The 15,203-nt window shown below is 37.6% G+C and overlaps 1 protein-coding gene across 3 annotated transcripts in view; it reads right to left on the bottom strand.

Annotated features, from left to right (window-relative positions):
- Positions 1-15,203, bottom strand: part of LOC128733841 (hillarin) — a 38,640-nt gene that overhangs the window by 20,598 nt on the left and 2,839 nt on the right. For 2 of the 3 annotated variants that reach the window (XM_053827664.1, XM_053827666.1), the window contains exon 2: positions 3,639-4,366. In XM_053827664.1, the coding sequence (XP_053683639.1) occupies positions 3,639-3,827 (189 nt within the window). In that variant the 5' untranslated portion in view covers positions 3,828-4,366. Of the gene's footprint in view, positions 1-3,638; positions 4,367-6,864; positions 6,983-15,203 lie in introns of those variants that run through there. The other variant, XM_053827665.1, reaches the window with a different exon arrangement.

Genomic DNA, 15,203 nt, shown 5'->3' with positions numbered 1-15,203 from the left:
TTAGCACGAACCCAGGTTAATTTATGAATTCGCTATTAGTTTGGCACTTACTGCTCGAGGGGTGCTCTATTGAAGGATTACTCGTAGATTACATAAAAACTTTTTACAAACTTTTTGTCAATTACCTGGTAGTCCAATTACCTGGTTCTCTGTGGTTTACATTAGTCTTTGATCTGATGATCTGATATAGTCCTACATCACCCTTTCGTACAACCCTTAGGGCTGTATACCTTGTAGTTTTTTGATAATTTTACTTCTAATTGAACTGCTTAAAATCTAACGAAGCTGCTATTCTATTATGCTTTTGTGTTAAATTATTTTGGTGCATTGCATTGGAGCATTGCATCAAAGAAGATAAAAAAGGGTTTAAATCGATTGCGTATGTTTGTTTCGAGGGTGTTTAGCAGAACAAGCGTAGATTTCTATGACAATTAAAATGTAGCTAGAGGTGCAATGATTTTGATCTGAAAGTTTTGAATACATTCTGCATTTAACTGCAACATACGAAATTGGTACGTTATGTAAAGCCATCGAAGACCTACCAGGTAGCTTCGAGGTACGATGCTGATCTAACAAGCCAATCGTCTGAACTCCTTCGCGGTACGTTTAGTGTTAAATCTCAGCTAAGTTGTGTAGCTAGATAGATCGTTACACTATCCCTGTAATTGCCCTGCACTCTAACAGAAGAGAACATAAGTAGGGGAAGACTACAGAACGCACCCGCGGGGTAGAATGGCTTGTGCAAATTTCATAATAAATACACTCTATCTATGAGTATGATAGTCCATACTCGATCATACATCACAAAAACGGAATAAACGACGCATGTTTTTCACATAAATTGCCAAAAACAACAAAATATAGAAGAACGATATAATGCGCAAATAAATTGTACAGCGGGATGTATCAGTTATAAAATTTGATATTTAATTTATAGTACATGTTGTTTCAAATCATTTATTAAAAATGTAGCAATATTATGTATTGTATAGGACTTAGTATTGTCAATTGCAAGGAAAATTATACCATCCAAAGTGCGATATCGCTTATAAAAGTGCTATTTTGCAAAATCGTTTCGGTAGCTTCGGCGCACTTTTTCGTTATCTTCCAAGCAATAAGTGCGCCGAACATAACAAAACGATTTAATGCAAAATAGCACTCTTATTAGCGATATCGCACTTTGGGTGGTAAAATTTTCCTTGCAATTGACAATATTTCCATTAAACATAATTGTACACTGTTTAACTCACAATAATTCATCACACATCAGTTGGAGATAAACTTTGTTTCAATTATTATATTGACATATAAACCCATTATATCTAAACCGTTTAGTAAACACTGGTGACTTTTGAGTTTTTATAGGCCGCCAATTTCGCAATAAGTTGATTTGATTGCACAAAAATTAATTTCTACCTTCTATTTATGTAGGTCTGAGTATGCCAGTGCGGCCAGTGCTCGCTACCATTTGTGTTTCAAACGTGCATTGTAATCTGCCAATATAGCAAACATAGTTTTAAGTTTTTAAAGAAATTCCCGAAATTGGGAAAGATGTAATTTGTTTAAGTATTTTAACCTCCATGGTTTTGAAACTTCATAAAAAATTTCAAATTAACAATTAAAGGTTAGTGCAATGCAAACAAAATGAAATATGTACAATTAGAACTGACTTTTTTGGTGAATTGTTCATATCTATCGTTGTAAACGTGTAGGGCGCTATATATCTCTGCATATTAGCGTTGATAGGAGGAAATGCTTATCAACTTGAGACTATATTGACTCGTTTCGTTATCCCTGATATTTATTTTCAGGTATAGATAATAAGTTCAAGTTGTCACGTAGTTTTCGAGCCGTAAATCTCGCATGTGCATAGTATATAAATTAAATATAAATATAAACGATATAAATTATATTATGATTGTATATGAGCACCATTGATATTATATTAAATTTGTTATAAAGGTATTGTTTATATCTTAATTTTCGTAATTACTGGCTTTACAAGAAAATTTTGGAATATCCAGGTTAGTCTCATATAACTGGTGCTTACATCCTTACCTTATCCATCTAGCTCCCCCCATCTACTAACAACAATTCCTTTCCCGAAATACTTATGAAGATGCAGAGGATTCCCTGGTCTTTAGTAGGAACAAGTATTGGACTAACATTCCTCCCCATCCCACCAGGACCCGCCGGTGTCGGATTGATCAGCATGCAGGGACCTGATAAGGTTGCACAATGAGGAATAGCGTGCTGTCCCAAGTATGCTTTTTCCAGTCATCATTTTGCAATTTTCATCGATCCTGGTCAATAACAGAGTAGCAGCACACGGGCGGTATCCTATGCTTATGCTAATTGTGCATATCTATCTTTCTAAAGAAAGCATCAATTTAAACTACAACTTTATAAACTTTATTATAGACTGCGATGCTTACAAACACCCTTTTGAAAAAAACGTGTTTTTTAGAAACGATGGAAGGTCCTTCCAGCATTGGACAAAAGGTAGGAGTCATAACGACTACTTGTTAAGCGTAGCTACCAACCCCCCCCCCCCCTCCCCCTCACCTTCACGCTCTTTTCCCTCTACTCCAAAATTTTTTTATTACTTTCCCCTACCGTCCCTCCATCAATTGTAGAACCACCGTTTATAAAAAATATTAATATTAATGCCTGACCGCATTTCAAGGTCAAAGACTAAAAACACGAGTTTGGTCTAAGAAAACGTGATTCAAAATGCCGCACTGATAGTGTGGTCACATCGTGCAAAATTTTTCTCATTCTTTATGATGAAACTCCTCGGAGGACTGCTTCTGCTTCAGGATTTAGGGTGGCAAAAAAATAGTTTGTAGGATATACGTTAATTTTTTTCATAAAATCAATTGCCTGTGGGCTATACAGCCTACAAAAACTCGAAAAATGAGTGTACGAGTGGAGTTAACGCTACTAACACGAAACAGAAACTGAAATTCAAACATTGAAATTTTTTAAAATCGGCAAAAAAAATTCTAATATTTTTGTCTTTCTTTTCGTAGGTTTCTGCAAGAAAAATAATGACGTCTATATGAAAAGCAAGAATAGATTTGTTTTTCACATTAAAATTTTAAGTAAAAATGCTCAAACCACATTTCTTTGGTCGAATAAAAAAAATCTCTTTGTTTTTTATTAGCGCTCCCCCCTTCAGTTGCCCAACACCTGAAGGACAAAAACTTTATAAAATATTTGTAATGGCCTAATTTAAATTCAACAGGATTACAATAAAAAATTATTGCTCCTAATTGGTAAATTTCCTGAATTGTTTACCAGAAATTTATTTACAAAAATTGTGCTAAGAGTTTCTAAAAATCTGCTAAAATTCTTCTTAGAACCATTTTGATCGACATTTACGTAAAGACACAGATACAAACATCATTCTTCACTAATAAACAACGCAATCATAGCTTTGTGAATGAACTCTATCAACATCAGTTTTCGGTAATAATTTTTTCAAACACAAGTTGTGCCCAACAACAGTAAAATTCGTACTTAGTGGCTATGAGTATCTTCCAAGTAATACTGTTGTTGATGGAAGAGTGGTTATTCCACCTTATCCATACCAGAAAGAAACAGGTACACCGTGCACTGAGGAACCGGACACTTACCTCTTTATCATCCTGGTTGTGCTGGTTGTTGTAATAGGTTTTCAGTGTCAGCTTGGTTCCGCATTTCTTACACTTGAAGCAACCGGAATGAAAAAATGTAAAATCTTTCAACGGTCCCACGCGATCCACCTGATAGACAATCTCACTGCACCGTAGACAGGTAGACTCGTAAAAATTTGGACGATACATTTTTATACTCTGCAAAAAATAAACAAGCTCTTCACTTGGGGGCAGTTAAGTACATCAACCGCTGCTTCTGTTTCACGCTCGTTTTCCGGCAATCTTGATTTCCAATGGTTTAATTTTTCTTCCACTTCACCTTGCGCACAAATTATCACTATTCACTGCGTATGATTGCGTAAAAGTGCATTTCGCTTATTTCGGTTTTTCACTTTTTTCTCTTCACTCACACTTTCATTGGGCAATCACCGGGCGGGGAAACCCACTGGTTCTGATTGGAAACCTTGGTTGAGGTTTTGTCTGACCTATTCACTATATTGACTTCTTTCGAGTTTTCAATCAATCTCGCTGAAGTTGTTTCACCTGGCCCGACCAATGATGTTGTCGTTTTGCTAGGTTATTGCTTCTGGTTCGACCTGTGTCTTTCGCTTTTTTTGGCTAACAGTTAGCTCGCCAGTTTTGTTTGAACGGTCGTGCACTCACTTTTCAATATTTTTATTTCATCATGTTGAAATAAAAAATTACCGGCAGCTTTCAGCGGTTTTCACCTGTGCTCGTGATGCATGGAATGGAAAAGAAAAGAAAAGAATTTGAGTTATATTTGGGAACTAAAATGAATGTGCTTAAGAAAAGCGTTACGCTAAGTAACAAGAAAATGGTGGAAATTCAAAGGTCAGTCAGTCAGCGCAGTTTCTGTTTCGATATGTACCTAAAATTCTATTTCAGAAAATAACAAAGCAATATAATTATAATTCATACAAACTCTCAAAAAATAGTCGCAATACGATGAAAAATTCTATAATCCTAGATACTAAAAATCAACGACATCTTAGTGCTGGTTAAAACAAAAATTTATCAATGCCCTGCCCTACATGAGTTTCTAACTGTGAATCATGAGTTTAACTATTTAAAACTTAAACCTTCCCAACCTGTCTTAAATAACACCTTGATAAAACAATTTCCCGGTTACAATATTTCGATCAAAAAATGGTTTCTTGTAGGTCGGTTAAGCAAAACATCGATCATAACTTGGCTAACATTTGAAAAGGGTCAATCAATCAAATGTAAACAAACCAAGTGAAAGTTATTTGTGCTGGAGCAACACAGGAAAACTGACTTGATTGGTTCTTTTTAAATATTAATCGAGATGTTGTTTCGTGGAAAATGTTGTTTCGCGCAGTAGTTGGTGAAGGTGTTCCGGGAAACGGACGGCCCATTGGGCATGTTATTTGTCTGTAAACATAGAAAGCATGTCAAATTAATAAATAAATTTATCGAACCAGTTTGCGTTTTGTTGCTCATGCTTAACATGACTAGTGTTTTTCTTTTATTCAGAATTACATTTAGTTATGTGAACTTCAGGATGATGATTACCCAATGCTTTACCTGTTCCGGAATACGTGTTTCAACGGTAGTGCAAAAATTCCAATGCAAAGTCGTAGAAACTCAGGAAAATTGAATATTGAGATGTGAATTTTTGAAGTTAGTAAATGTTCCGAAAAATCGAGTTTGCCGGGCATAATTCAGGAAAACACAATAAAAAACGCTATCGTGGGATTTTTATTACAAAAAATACTTTTTTTTGGATGCAGAACAAAGTTTTTCTGACTTTTCTACGTAATTTTTCCTCACCATGGTAAAATTCATGAAAAACTTTTTCTAGATATTATTTTTTGGATTTCTGAGAAATTTTACTTACATTTTTATTATTTTCATTTATTCATTTTTTTGTTCTACGATGCTAGGCTCAAGATTTTTAACTGTTTAAAATAGGCGAAGTCCGAGGAAATCTGAAAATTTCGTTTGGAATTTTCAGTGAAAATAGAACACCTTGAGTTTTTTAAATGTTATTTTCATTCATACGCCCATCAGCCACGAACAGAATTTCATAAATTTTTCATTCGAAGATGTTTTGGCCCATTTTGTACAATAAATGCCTTAATGTTGTTGTCACCCCCCCTCTCTACATCTTGCTACTCAAATCTTTTGTCTTTCAGCACATAAATTACGAACTGTAGTGTAGAAACATTTGCGTTTCTGTAAACTGTTGTAATCTCGAATAAATTTTCGAATGGAAGCCTATTTGTAAGATGGCGTTACGTTAATGTGAATTGAAAGTTACAAACCATTGGAGCAAAATTTACAAGGGGACCATAATATACACCACATTCACTTAAAGACACGACCCTTAAATGTGGGAAAATGAATATATAAAACGATATGATCTAATAATAGTGGAGCTTGTTTGGGTCACATTGAAAGTAAACTGCTGAGAATCATTACAAACCTCTCACAGTGGCTAACACGCTTTTAACATTGGCTACGTTTTTATTAAGTTAACGGTGTGGATAATCAACTGGAAGTTTTGTTTTCGGTACCGGATAGGTCAGATTTTACTGTAGATTAAAAACATTCACTTAATTTTAAGTAACATAGAATTCGACAAACTACTGTAACAAAACTAAATTATACAGATGATTTAAATGCTCTACTGGTATGGTAGACAGCGAACCGCCTTAAATTTATACGTGGATCTGAATTCATTTACTGAAAAATTTTGTACGTTTGATCCCATAAAACGTAGACTTACAGTAAGTTGGTCATAGTGCAAGCACTATATTTATACACATAAATCGTTGTTTGTAGTCTATCTTATTATTCTCTTATTGTATCAGATCACTTTTACACCAATTTTCGTGATCTTATATGTTTCCAGATCGAACTTTTAAGAATAATAGGGACTCGTCCTGTGTCAATTTTGAAATTAGTATTTAATGTAATTAAGAGAGACATTCAAATTTCACTCATTTAAACATACAGGTTCTCGTTTCATTTGCACTTCGAAAATGTTAATCGAATGTTTCGAAACATTTAAAACATCAATTCAATCGAATATGACGAAAAATTGACGCTATTGTTTCTCCTGCAATTCATCATTGCCAAGCGGGGAAATGCTTCCAAAATTTCACCTCGAATCGTGCCGTGAAATCACTTGACAGTATATGCTTCTTATTTTATCTGTATATTAATCACTGAGGCAGTTTACCTATCATGACACCAAACTGCTGGACGGAAGTTGATTCAGCTGTAAGATGTAGATTTTTTTTTTATTTTTCAAAACCCGTTTCACTCCATTCCATTTTTCATGAGACCGAGTAAAGAGTTGTTTCGCAAAAAAATTTATGTTTTGACCATACACGCCCGTACCGCTTTGAATGACGACTCGCTACTACTATTTCGAGCGGCCGAGTGGAAACGCCGTGGTGGTGTTGACTCCAGTCAATTTTCCTATTTCGTTTCATCCGAATGTACGCTTTCTCTCTCTTCCTCTCTAGCAGACAGGTATGTACTGTACTGCATATACCGCCAGTCATAACATGGTATTGTAAACTGTTTTAGCTTCAATTAATGTCTATCGGTGTGTATGTAGCGATTGGAATACTCTCTCCGTGCCAGCGGTCAATAAATTCAAATTTATCTTCTCTCGTGGCATTGACTGACCAAACAATACCCGTACATGGGTAAAACATTGTTATCATGCCTCAAACGTTAATAAATCCGATTATTAAAAGATGCATTATCTTCATATATTTTTGTCTTGCCTATGAAGGAAATCGATAATATTTCAATTAAAATAATATTATCATGTGTTTGTCAAAAAAAAAAACAATGATTTTATTGATTAGTGATTTTCGTATAAGATCATTGAGTTTCTAAGATATTGAATGCACTCGTGATGCAACATAAAATTCACATTACAAGATCCACGTGTTACGAAAACATAGTTTGTTCCTTTTTTAGTCTTTTCCTAAATTATTGTTCAGTATCACTTTAAATGGCATGTAATCAGGCTTCGAGCCTATCTGCAGCCCTTTTAGGCTTTTTGTTCAATTTTAGTACCTCCATTTAAATCTCTTAGTACGTTGGTTTGGTAGTTTTTTTTATTGCAAACGACGTTAAAAGTGAAAATGAGGAGCTGCATGCTATATGGATCGCCAGCAGATACACATTTAAACGTGTGATCGAAAACAAAAGTTTTGATTGGAAAGCGCATTTGCAAACGAAATGCACTGCAATAAAAAGAAAATTCATTTAATGGCGGAGTAAATTTTATTGGTTTTGTTATTACATATTACTATTTTGCCGTGACGATGGAACTAAGGCAAGCAATTTTCCGTGTCGTGGAAGGATACTAACAATGATTGGTTTCCTAACACTACCTGTACTCGTTGTGCAGTTTAGTAAACGTAATTTAGAGAATGCGGAATCACAAGGATCCACCACATAGTGTCGCTTATACAGTCAGTAGCCGTGAAAACGAGCCTTAGGAACTAAAAAAAACATGTACAAAATATTCGCTATTATTACCATCAACTTACTCAATATTATTTAATGGACGTACATCACGAATGAAGACCGAAATTAGATGTATTCGGAAAAACATTATGCTGAAATTTGGATTTTTTATAGATTACAATTCTTGTTTTTTCTTTTTGACATAGAAACAAGCCCATCTCTTACTTTTCAAAGCAGTTTGGCACTGGTTTGTTTGTTGGAGGTACGGCAAATTTTTTGTAAGCCGTATTTTGCAATTCCTAGCTTTTTCGTGCCATAAAACCTCTGTAGCAGCCTTAATTGCTAACTATTCTGCCGACTGCTGTCGGCGGCGCTTAAATATCTCAGACGTTGAATCGGCACAATCTGGCATTACAATAAAACACATTTTATGTCTGGTCCAAGCGTGGGCGCTTTCCGTCATGACATCATCGATTCAGTGTTATGTGCTCGGGCTGGTTGCTAAGAAGAAATGAAAAGGCGGCGATGCCGGCGGCAAAAACCAGCCAACCAACGGTTTCCAAAAGCGCTCGGTTGCTTTTAGAGTGCAGATCATTGATTGATTAGTCTCAAATGTAAATCTCGCGCAGTGGGATTACATATGCTCATTTGTTTAGGTTATGTACCCCAGCCAGCACAAACTGCTCTCTATAGGAATGGAAATTGAAACTTTTGCCCAATTTCAAGCAATCATAACACATGAAAAGAAAATCAATTACATTCTTTTTTTAATTTGCAAAATAACATCATAACAGGAATTTACTTTCACCTGTTACCGGTTCGGTACAACAAACTGTTGTATCGTGCCGATATGACCAATATGCGCAGGTAATTGGCTATTGTGTTTGTGTGCATATAAACACACCGCTTTCGGATACTTTTGCTCTGTTTGTTATAATTTTCTCATTTTAACAAAAGTAAAGAGTAGCTAATACTTCTCAAATGTTCAATTTTCATATTCATTCATATCACATATCACAAGGTAGGCTTCATCAGAGTTCAGAAGATGATGTTCATGTCGAAAAGTTGCGAATCTCTAAGCTCTAAGCACCCCCGCTGGCTACGTGACTGGACCGGGCATCAAGATCGTCATCGAGGATATGAACGCTCAGATTAGCAGAGAAGCGATGGATGGACCGGTGAACGGGCCCCATAGCATGTATACCGATACGAACGATAACGGCCAGCGGTGTATCAACTTTGTAACTTTCCGACGTCTGATGATGGTGACAAAGTCGCTTGGAGATCACCTATAATCACGAAAATTGAAGCAAATCGAACATATTCTCATCGATGGCCGATTTTACTCGAACATTACCGACATCTGCTCCCTACGGTACGGGTTGTGGAAATCGACTGGGATCATTATCTAGTAGTAGTATATATGCGCTCAAAACTATCGACGGTATATACCTCGCGACAAAGCCGTTCTCATCGTTTAAACGTTCAGCAATTAGACAACCTACGAGTCCGTACTAAACGATGACAGCGTGCCGCGGCAGCGTGGAGAGAAATCGATTAGCTGAAGAACGATAGAGCCGTCGGAAAGGACCAACTCCCGGCAGGGCTCTACAAAAATGGCAAAGAACTACTAGCACGGCACTTTACTGGATTTCAAGGATTTGGAAGTATGAGAAACTACCGGAGGCGTGAATGGAAAGTGTGGTTTGTTCCATCTATAAAAAGGGCGATTGACTCAATTGCTGTAATCACTGCGGCATTACGCTAACTAACGCCGCCTACAAGGTGCTCCCCTAGATTTTGTTACGTTTTCTATTCCCAATAGCGTGAGAATTCATAGATTTCGATTATCAGGTGAGCTTTATGGGGGCCCGTGCTACTATGGATCAAATTTTCACTCTCCGACAAATCCTTCAGAATTATCGGGACTATGTTACTCAACATCGCTATTGAAGGTGTGATCTGGCGAGAAACATGGCGGCGGGAAAAGTGATTTCGACAGTGCAACAAACGGGGAAGAGGTGCCAGCCCCAACGATAGGCGAAGTTGAGGAGGCCATCATGCAACTAAAGACCAACAAGTCAGCTGGGAAAGATGGCATCGGAGCGGAGCTTATTAAAATGGGACCAGAAAAGCTGGCCCTTTGTATGCACCGGCTAATTGTTAGAATTTGGGATACGGAACAGCTACCGGAGAAGTGGAAAGATGGGTTTATCTGCCCAATCTATAAAAAGGGCGACAAGTTGGACTGTGAGAACTATCGAGCGATTAGCGTTCTCAATGCCACCCATAAAGTGCTGCCCCAAATCATTTTCCGCCGACTATCACCAATTGCGAACAGATTCCGGTGCTGTTCCGTATCCCAAATTCTAACAATTAGTCGGTGTATACAAACGGCCAGCTTTCCTGGTCCCCTTTTAATAAGCTCCGCTCCGATGCCATCTTTTCAAGCTGACTTGTTGTTCTTTAGCTGCATGATGGCCTCTTCAACTTCACCTATCGTTGGGGCTGGCACCTCTTCCCCGTTTGTTGCACTGTCGAAATCGCTTTCCCCGCCGCCATGGTTCTTCGCCTGGGCGCCATTCAGGTATTCGTCGAAGTGCTGCTTCCACCTCACGATCGGCCGTCAGAATACTGCCAGTCTTATCCCGACACATATCGGCTCACGGCACAAAGCCTTTGCGGGATCCGTTCAGTTTCTGGTAGAACTTTCGCGTTTCCTGAGAACGATGCAGCCGCTCCAACTCTGCATATTCATGCTCTTCTAGGTAGCGCTTTTTCTCCCGAAAGATTTGGTTTCGCTGCATCTTCTTCTGTTTGTGTCTTTCCACGTTCTGACGTGTGGCACTGCGCATCGTGGCCGCCCGCGCAGCCTTCTCCTCATCCATCACCCTCCTATATTCATCATGAACCCAATCGTTTCGCTGATTCCGGGCCACATGCCCGATGGAGCTCTCCGCTACACTGCTGATGGCTGTTTTGATAGTGTTTCAACAGTCCTCGAGAGGGGCTTCGTCCAGCTCGTCCTCTTCCGGCAGCGCAGCTTCGAGTGAATGCGCGTAATTTGCGGCGACGTCTGGCTGCTTCAACCGCGCGAGATCTAACCGAGGCTAGCGTCGGTACCGAATGTTGTTCGCAACGGAGAGTCTTGGACGCATCTTAACCATCACTAGGTAGTGGTCCGAGTCAACGTTAGCGCTTCGATAAGATCTGACGTCGATAATGTCTGAGAAGTGCCGACTGTCGATCAAAACGTGGTCGATCTGTTGGCCCTCCGGCGAAACAGGGGGTTGGTGTAGCAGGTTTTGCAAGCCGTCACCACGAAAAATACTAAAGCACGGAACGAAGAACAAGGAAATTCTTACTTGAACAATCGGAATAGACCCACGCGACGAAAAAGGACTATGGATCTCTCAACTTCCGAGGGAGCACTCGAGTGCTCTCCGATGTATTCAAGAGCCGCAAGTTCGACGTCGTAGCGCTGCAGGAGGTGTGCTGGAAGAGCTCAACGGTACGTACGTTCAGAGATGGACATACAATCTACCAGAGCTGCGGCAACACACACGAGCTGGGTACAGCTTTCATAGTGATGGGCGAGATGCGGAAACGGGTGATCGGGTGGTGGCCAATCAATCCTCGAATGTGCAGGTTGAGAATCAAGGGCCGATTCTTCAATATAAGCATCCTCAACGTGCACATTCCTCACCTCAGAAGTACCGATGACGACAAGGATGAATTCTACGCGCAGTTGGAGAGTGCCCAAAACCTGATATCAAGATCGTCATCGGGGATTTCAATGCTCTGGTCGGCCAGGAGGAGGAATACAAACCGGTGATTGGAAGGTTCAGTGCACACCATCAGACCAATGAAATGGGCCTAAGACTTTGCCGCCTCTAAGAATAGGTACGTGGTAACTTTTTCCAGCACAGAATCCATCACAAGTACACCTGGAGGTCACCAAATCAGACAGAATCACAGATCGACCACGTTTTCATGACATTATGAGCAAGTTTTTTCAGCAATCCAGGAATAATATGTGTCTGGTTTACCAATCATAATAATTCAAAGACATTTCCCACCGGACCAATTTTAAGAACTTTAATATCCATATTGCTAAATGGGCATATTGCCATATGGTGATAAAATTTAGATCCTTGATTGGTCCTCTCTGGTCCTATCATGGTTGACTTCGGAATGATCAACCTGATCCATCGTATTATATGAGGAAACTTCACGGCTTCAATTTTAAGGGGATATAAATGACCAAATATATTGAAGAAATCACATTGTTGAATTTCAGATTTCGATTCTAATTCTACTAATTTTGTAATGATCCGACCACGGGAAGTGGATGAATTCCAGCGCCGCATGGAACAAGCTGTGAACATGTAAAAGCACGATTTTTTAACTTTACGTACCTAATTAACTAACCAATGTATCGGATTATTTTTTTTTTTGTAAATTTTTTTCGTTATTTCGCATCGTTTTTCTGACGTTTTCTACCCCAATTGAAATTTATAAAATTTCATGAATTTCTGGGACCCTTTGGCTCAAATCTGTACGATAATTTTGAAAAACTCTCAAACGATAGCCCCCCGCCCCCTTCCTTACGAGTCTAATTAATGCTGCACCACTTCACGAAATTAAATATATATACCGTTCTGATTCAAACTTAAAACAGTCTCAAACTTCGAACACTTAGAATGATATGCTCGTTAGTATCGCTAATATGATTAAATATTATGCCTATTGTATACCATCCATCGTGTTCGTTAGAATACCCTCTATCCGGTAGTATACAATAAGCATAATATTTTATCATGTTAGCGATACTAATGAGCATTTTATTCTAAGAATCCGAAGTTTGAGACTGTTCTAAGTTTGAATCAGATACCGTTCTGATTATACACTCAAGTCGCTTTTTACGCGAAGGATGCGTCCCGCGTAAATTCCGAAAATCGCGTACAAAAACCGCGTAAATTCCAAAATTCGCGTAAAAATAGTCGCGTAAAAAGCGACTTCAGTGTATATAGTCTGGCGGATACCAAATCGGAAGGCAATTTGAATGTCAAAAGCGGAGCCAATGGTTTTTCAAGATTCGAAATGTAGGAGCATTCAAAACACATTTTCATTTTCATTCACCCGTTAGCGATTATTTTAAGTGAAAACCTGCGCATTTCTCCTTGCTGCTAAAGTTAATTCCAAAAATCAGGGAAATTTGCCTTGTTTTCTATAGGTAAACAAAAGCTTCATTCGACAAGTAGTTGGCGCCGCGGCAAAAATGATGATATTTTTATTTCGAGCTGTCAAAACACATAGAAAACTAAAATCATAAGAAGCGAATTTGAATTTTTTTTAAAAATGCGCGCTTTGGAATCAATCAAATGTTATGGTTGGGTTAGAAAATAACATATATACTTACTATAATTTTTATTTGCCTGCATTTTATTTAAAACCATTTATAATTTTATTACATAATAAATACTAAACAATAAGGACATTGATTCAACATGCCTTGTATGAAATATTGTTATAATTTTGCTTAAAATCATTGAAATTACCTTAAACAATATATAGAACACTTTCATGAATATATCTGGATCTAAATTTTTCGGTCCGGAACCTATAAACATAACCACACACACCTAAACTAAATCCGGATCTCAATTTACTTGTCCTAAGTACACATTTCATTTGCAACCACCAGTGCGCTAGCTGGTAAATAAGATTTCTAACCCGCTGCAGAAAATTCAATGTTCGCAATATTCATTTTGCTGAGATTTAAATGAAAAATGTTTTGATTTGTATATCCGTCCAGCGAAAATTTGTAACTGATCATCATTTTCCTAGTTCGTACAGCCAAATGTAGGAGTCGCATGGGCTTCATTAGTTTTGCGTTTATTCGCCTATAGGCGAATAAACGCAAAACTAATGAAGCCAATGCGACTCCTATATTTGGTTGTCCGAACTAGGAAAATAATGATCAGTTACAATTTTTCGCTGGACGGATATACAAATGAAAACGTTTCTTATTTAAATCTCAGTAAAATGAATATTGCGAACATTAAATTTTCAGCAGCGGGTTAGAAATCTTATTTACTATCTAGCGCACTGGTGGTTGCAAATGAAATGTGTACTTAGGACAAGTAAATTGAGATCCAGATTTAGTTTAGGTGTGTATGGTTATGTTTATAGGTGCGGGACCGAAAAATTTAGATCCAGATATATTCATGAAAGTGTTCTACTTAATTGTTTAAGGTAATTTTAATGGTTTTAAGCAAAATTATAACAATATTTCATCCAAAGCATGCTGAATTAATGTCCTTATTGTTAAGTATTTATTATGTAATAAAATTTTAATAGTTTTAAACAAGATGCAGGCAAATAAAAATTATAATAAGTATATATGTTATTTTCTAACCCAACCATAATATCTGATTGATTCCAAAGAGCGTATTTTTAAAAAAATTTCAAATTCGCTTCTGATGATTTTAATTTTCTATGTGTTTTGACAGTTTTAAATAAAAATATCATTTTTACCGCGGCGCCAACTACTTGTCGAATGAAGCTTTTGTTCACCTATCAGCCGAATTCTGCATATCTCGACCAGCAATTGAAAAGGGCCCAAGTCCAAAATGTAAGCAAACTGAGTGAGTGTTATTCCTTGCTGGACTAGCATACATTCTTAAATGAAATTACGTGTAAATAGGTTGAATGTAGCTAAAACTTGGTCAAAACTACTCAAAATGCCCTTAAAGTGTACAAATTCAGATTCTGAGTAGTTTTTTGACCAAAAAATTGGTAGTAGAAACACAAAACTGCGTTATTTGTCATAGCAAATAACTAATAATTGAGTAGCTAGTATTAATTAAATTTTCTACTCAAAATTTTGGTATGTACACTATAGGGGCATTTTGAGTAGTTTTAACTAATTCTCATTTAAGGGTGTAGGAAAATGTAGAGTGACTACATGTAGAATGGCGACATGTCATCGTCACTCTAGGAAAATGAACCCTCACTCGGCTTGTTTACGTTTTCGACTTGGACCACAACTTTTTTTACATCGACGTTTTTGCTTAATGTAGCGGT

Source organism: Sabethes cyaneus, chromosome 2, assembly GCF_943734655.1.
Source record: "Sabethes cyaneus chromosome 2, idSabCyanKW18_F2, whole genome shotgun sequence".
In the NCBI taxonomy this organism is placed as follows: domain Eukaryota; kingdom Metazoa; phylum Arthropoda; class Insecta; order Diptera; family Culicidae; genus Sabethes; species Sabethes cyaneus.
Note: the sequence above shows the minus strand (reverse complement) of the source record. Positions and strands in the feature narration are given on the sequence as shown.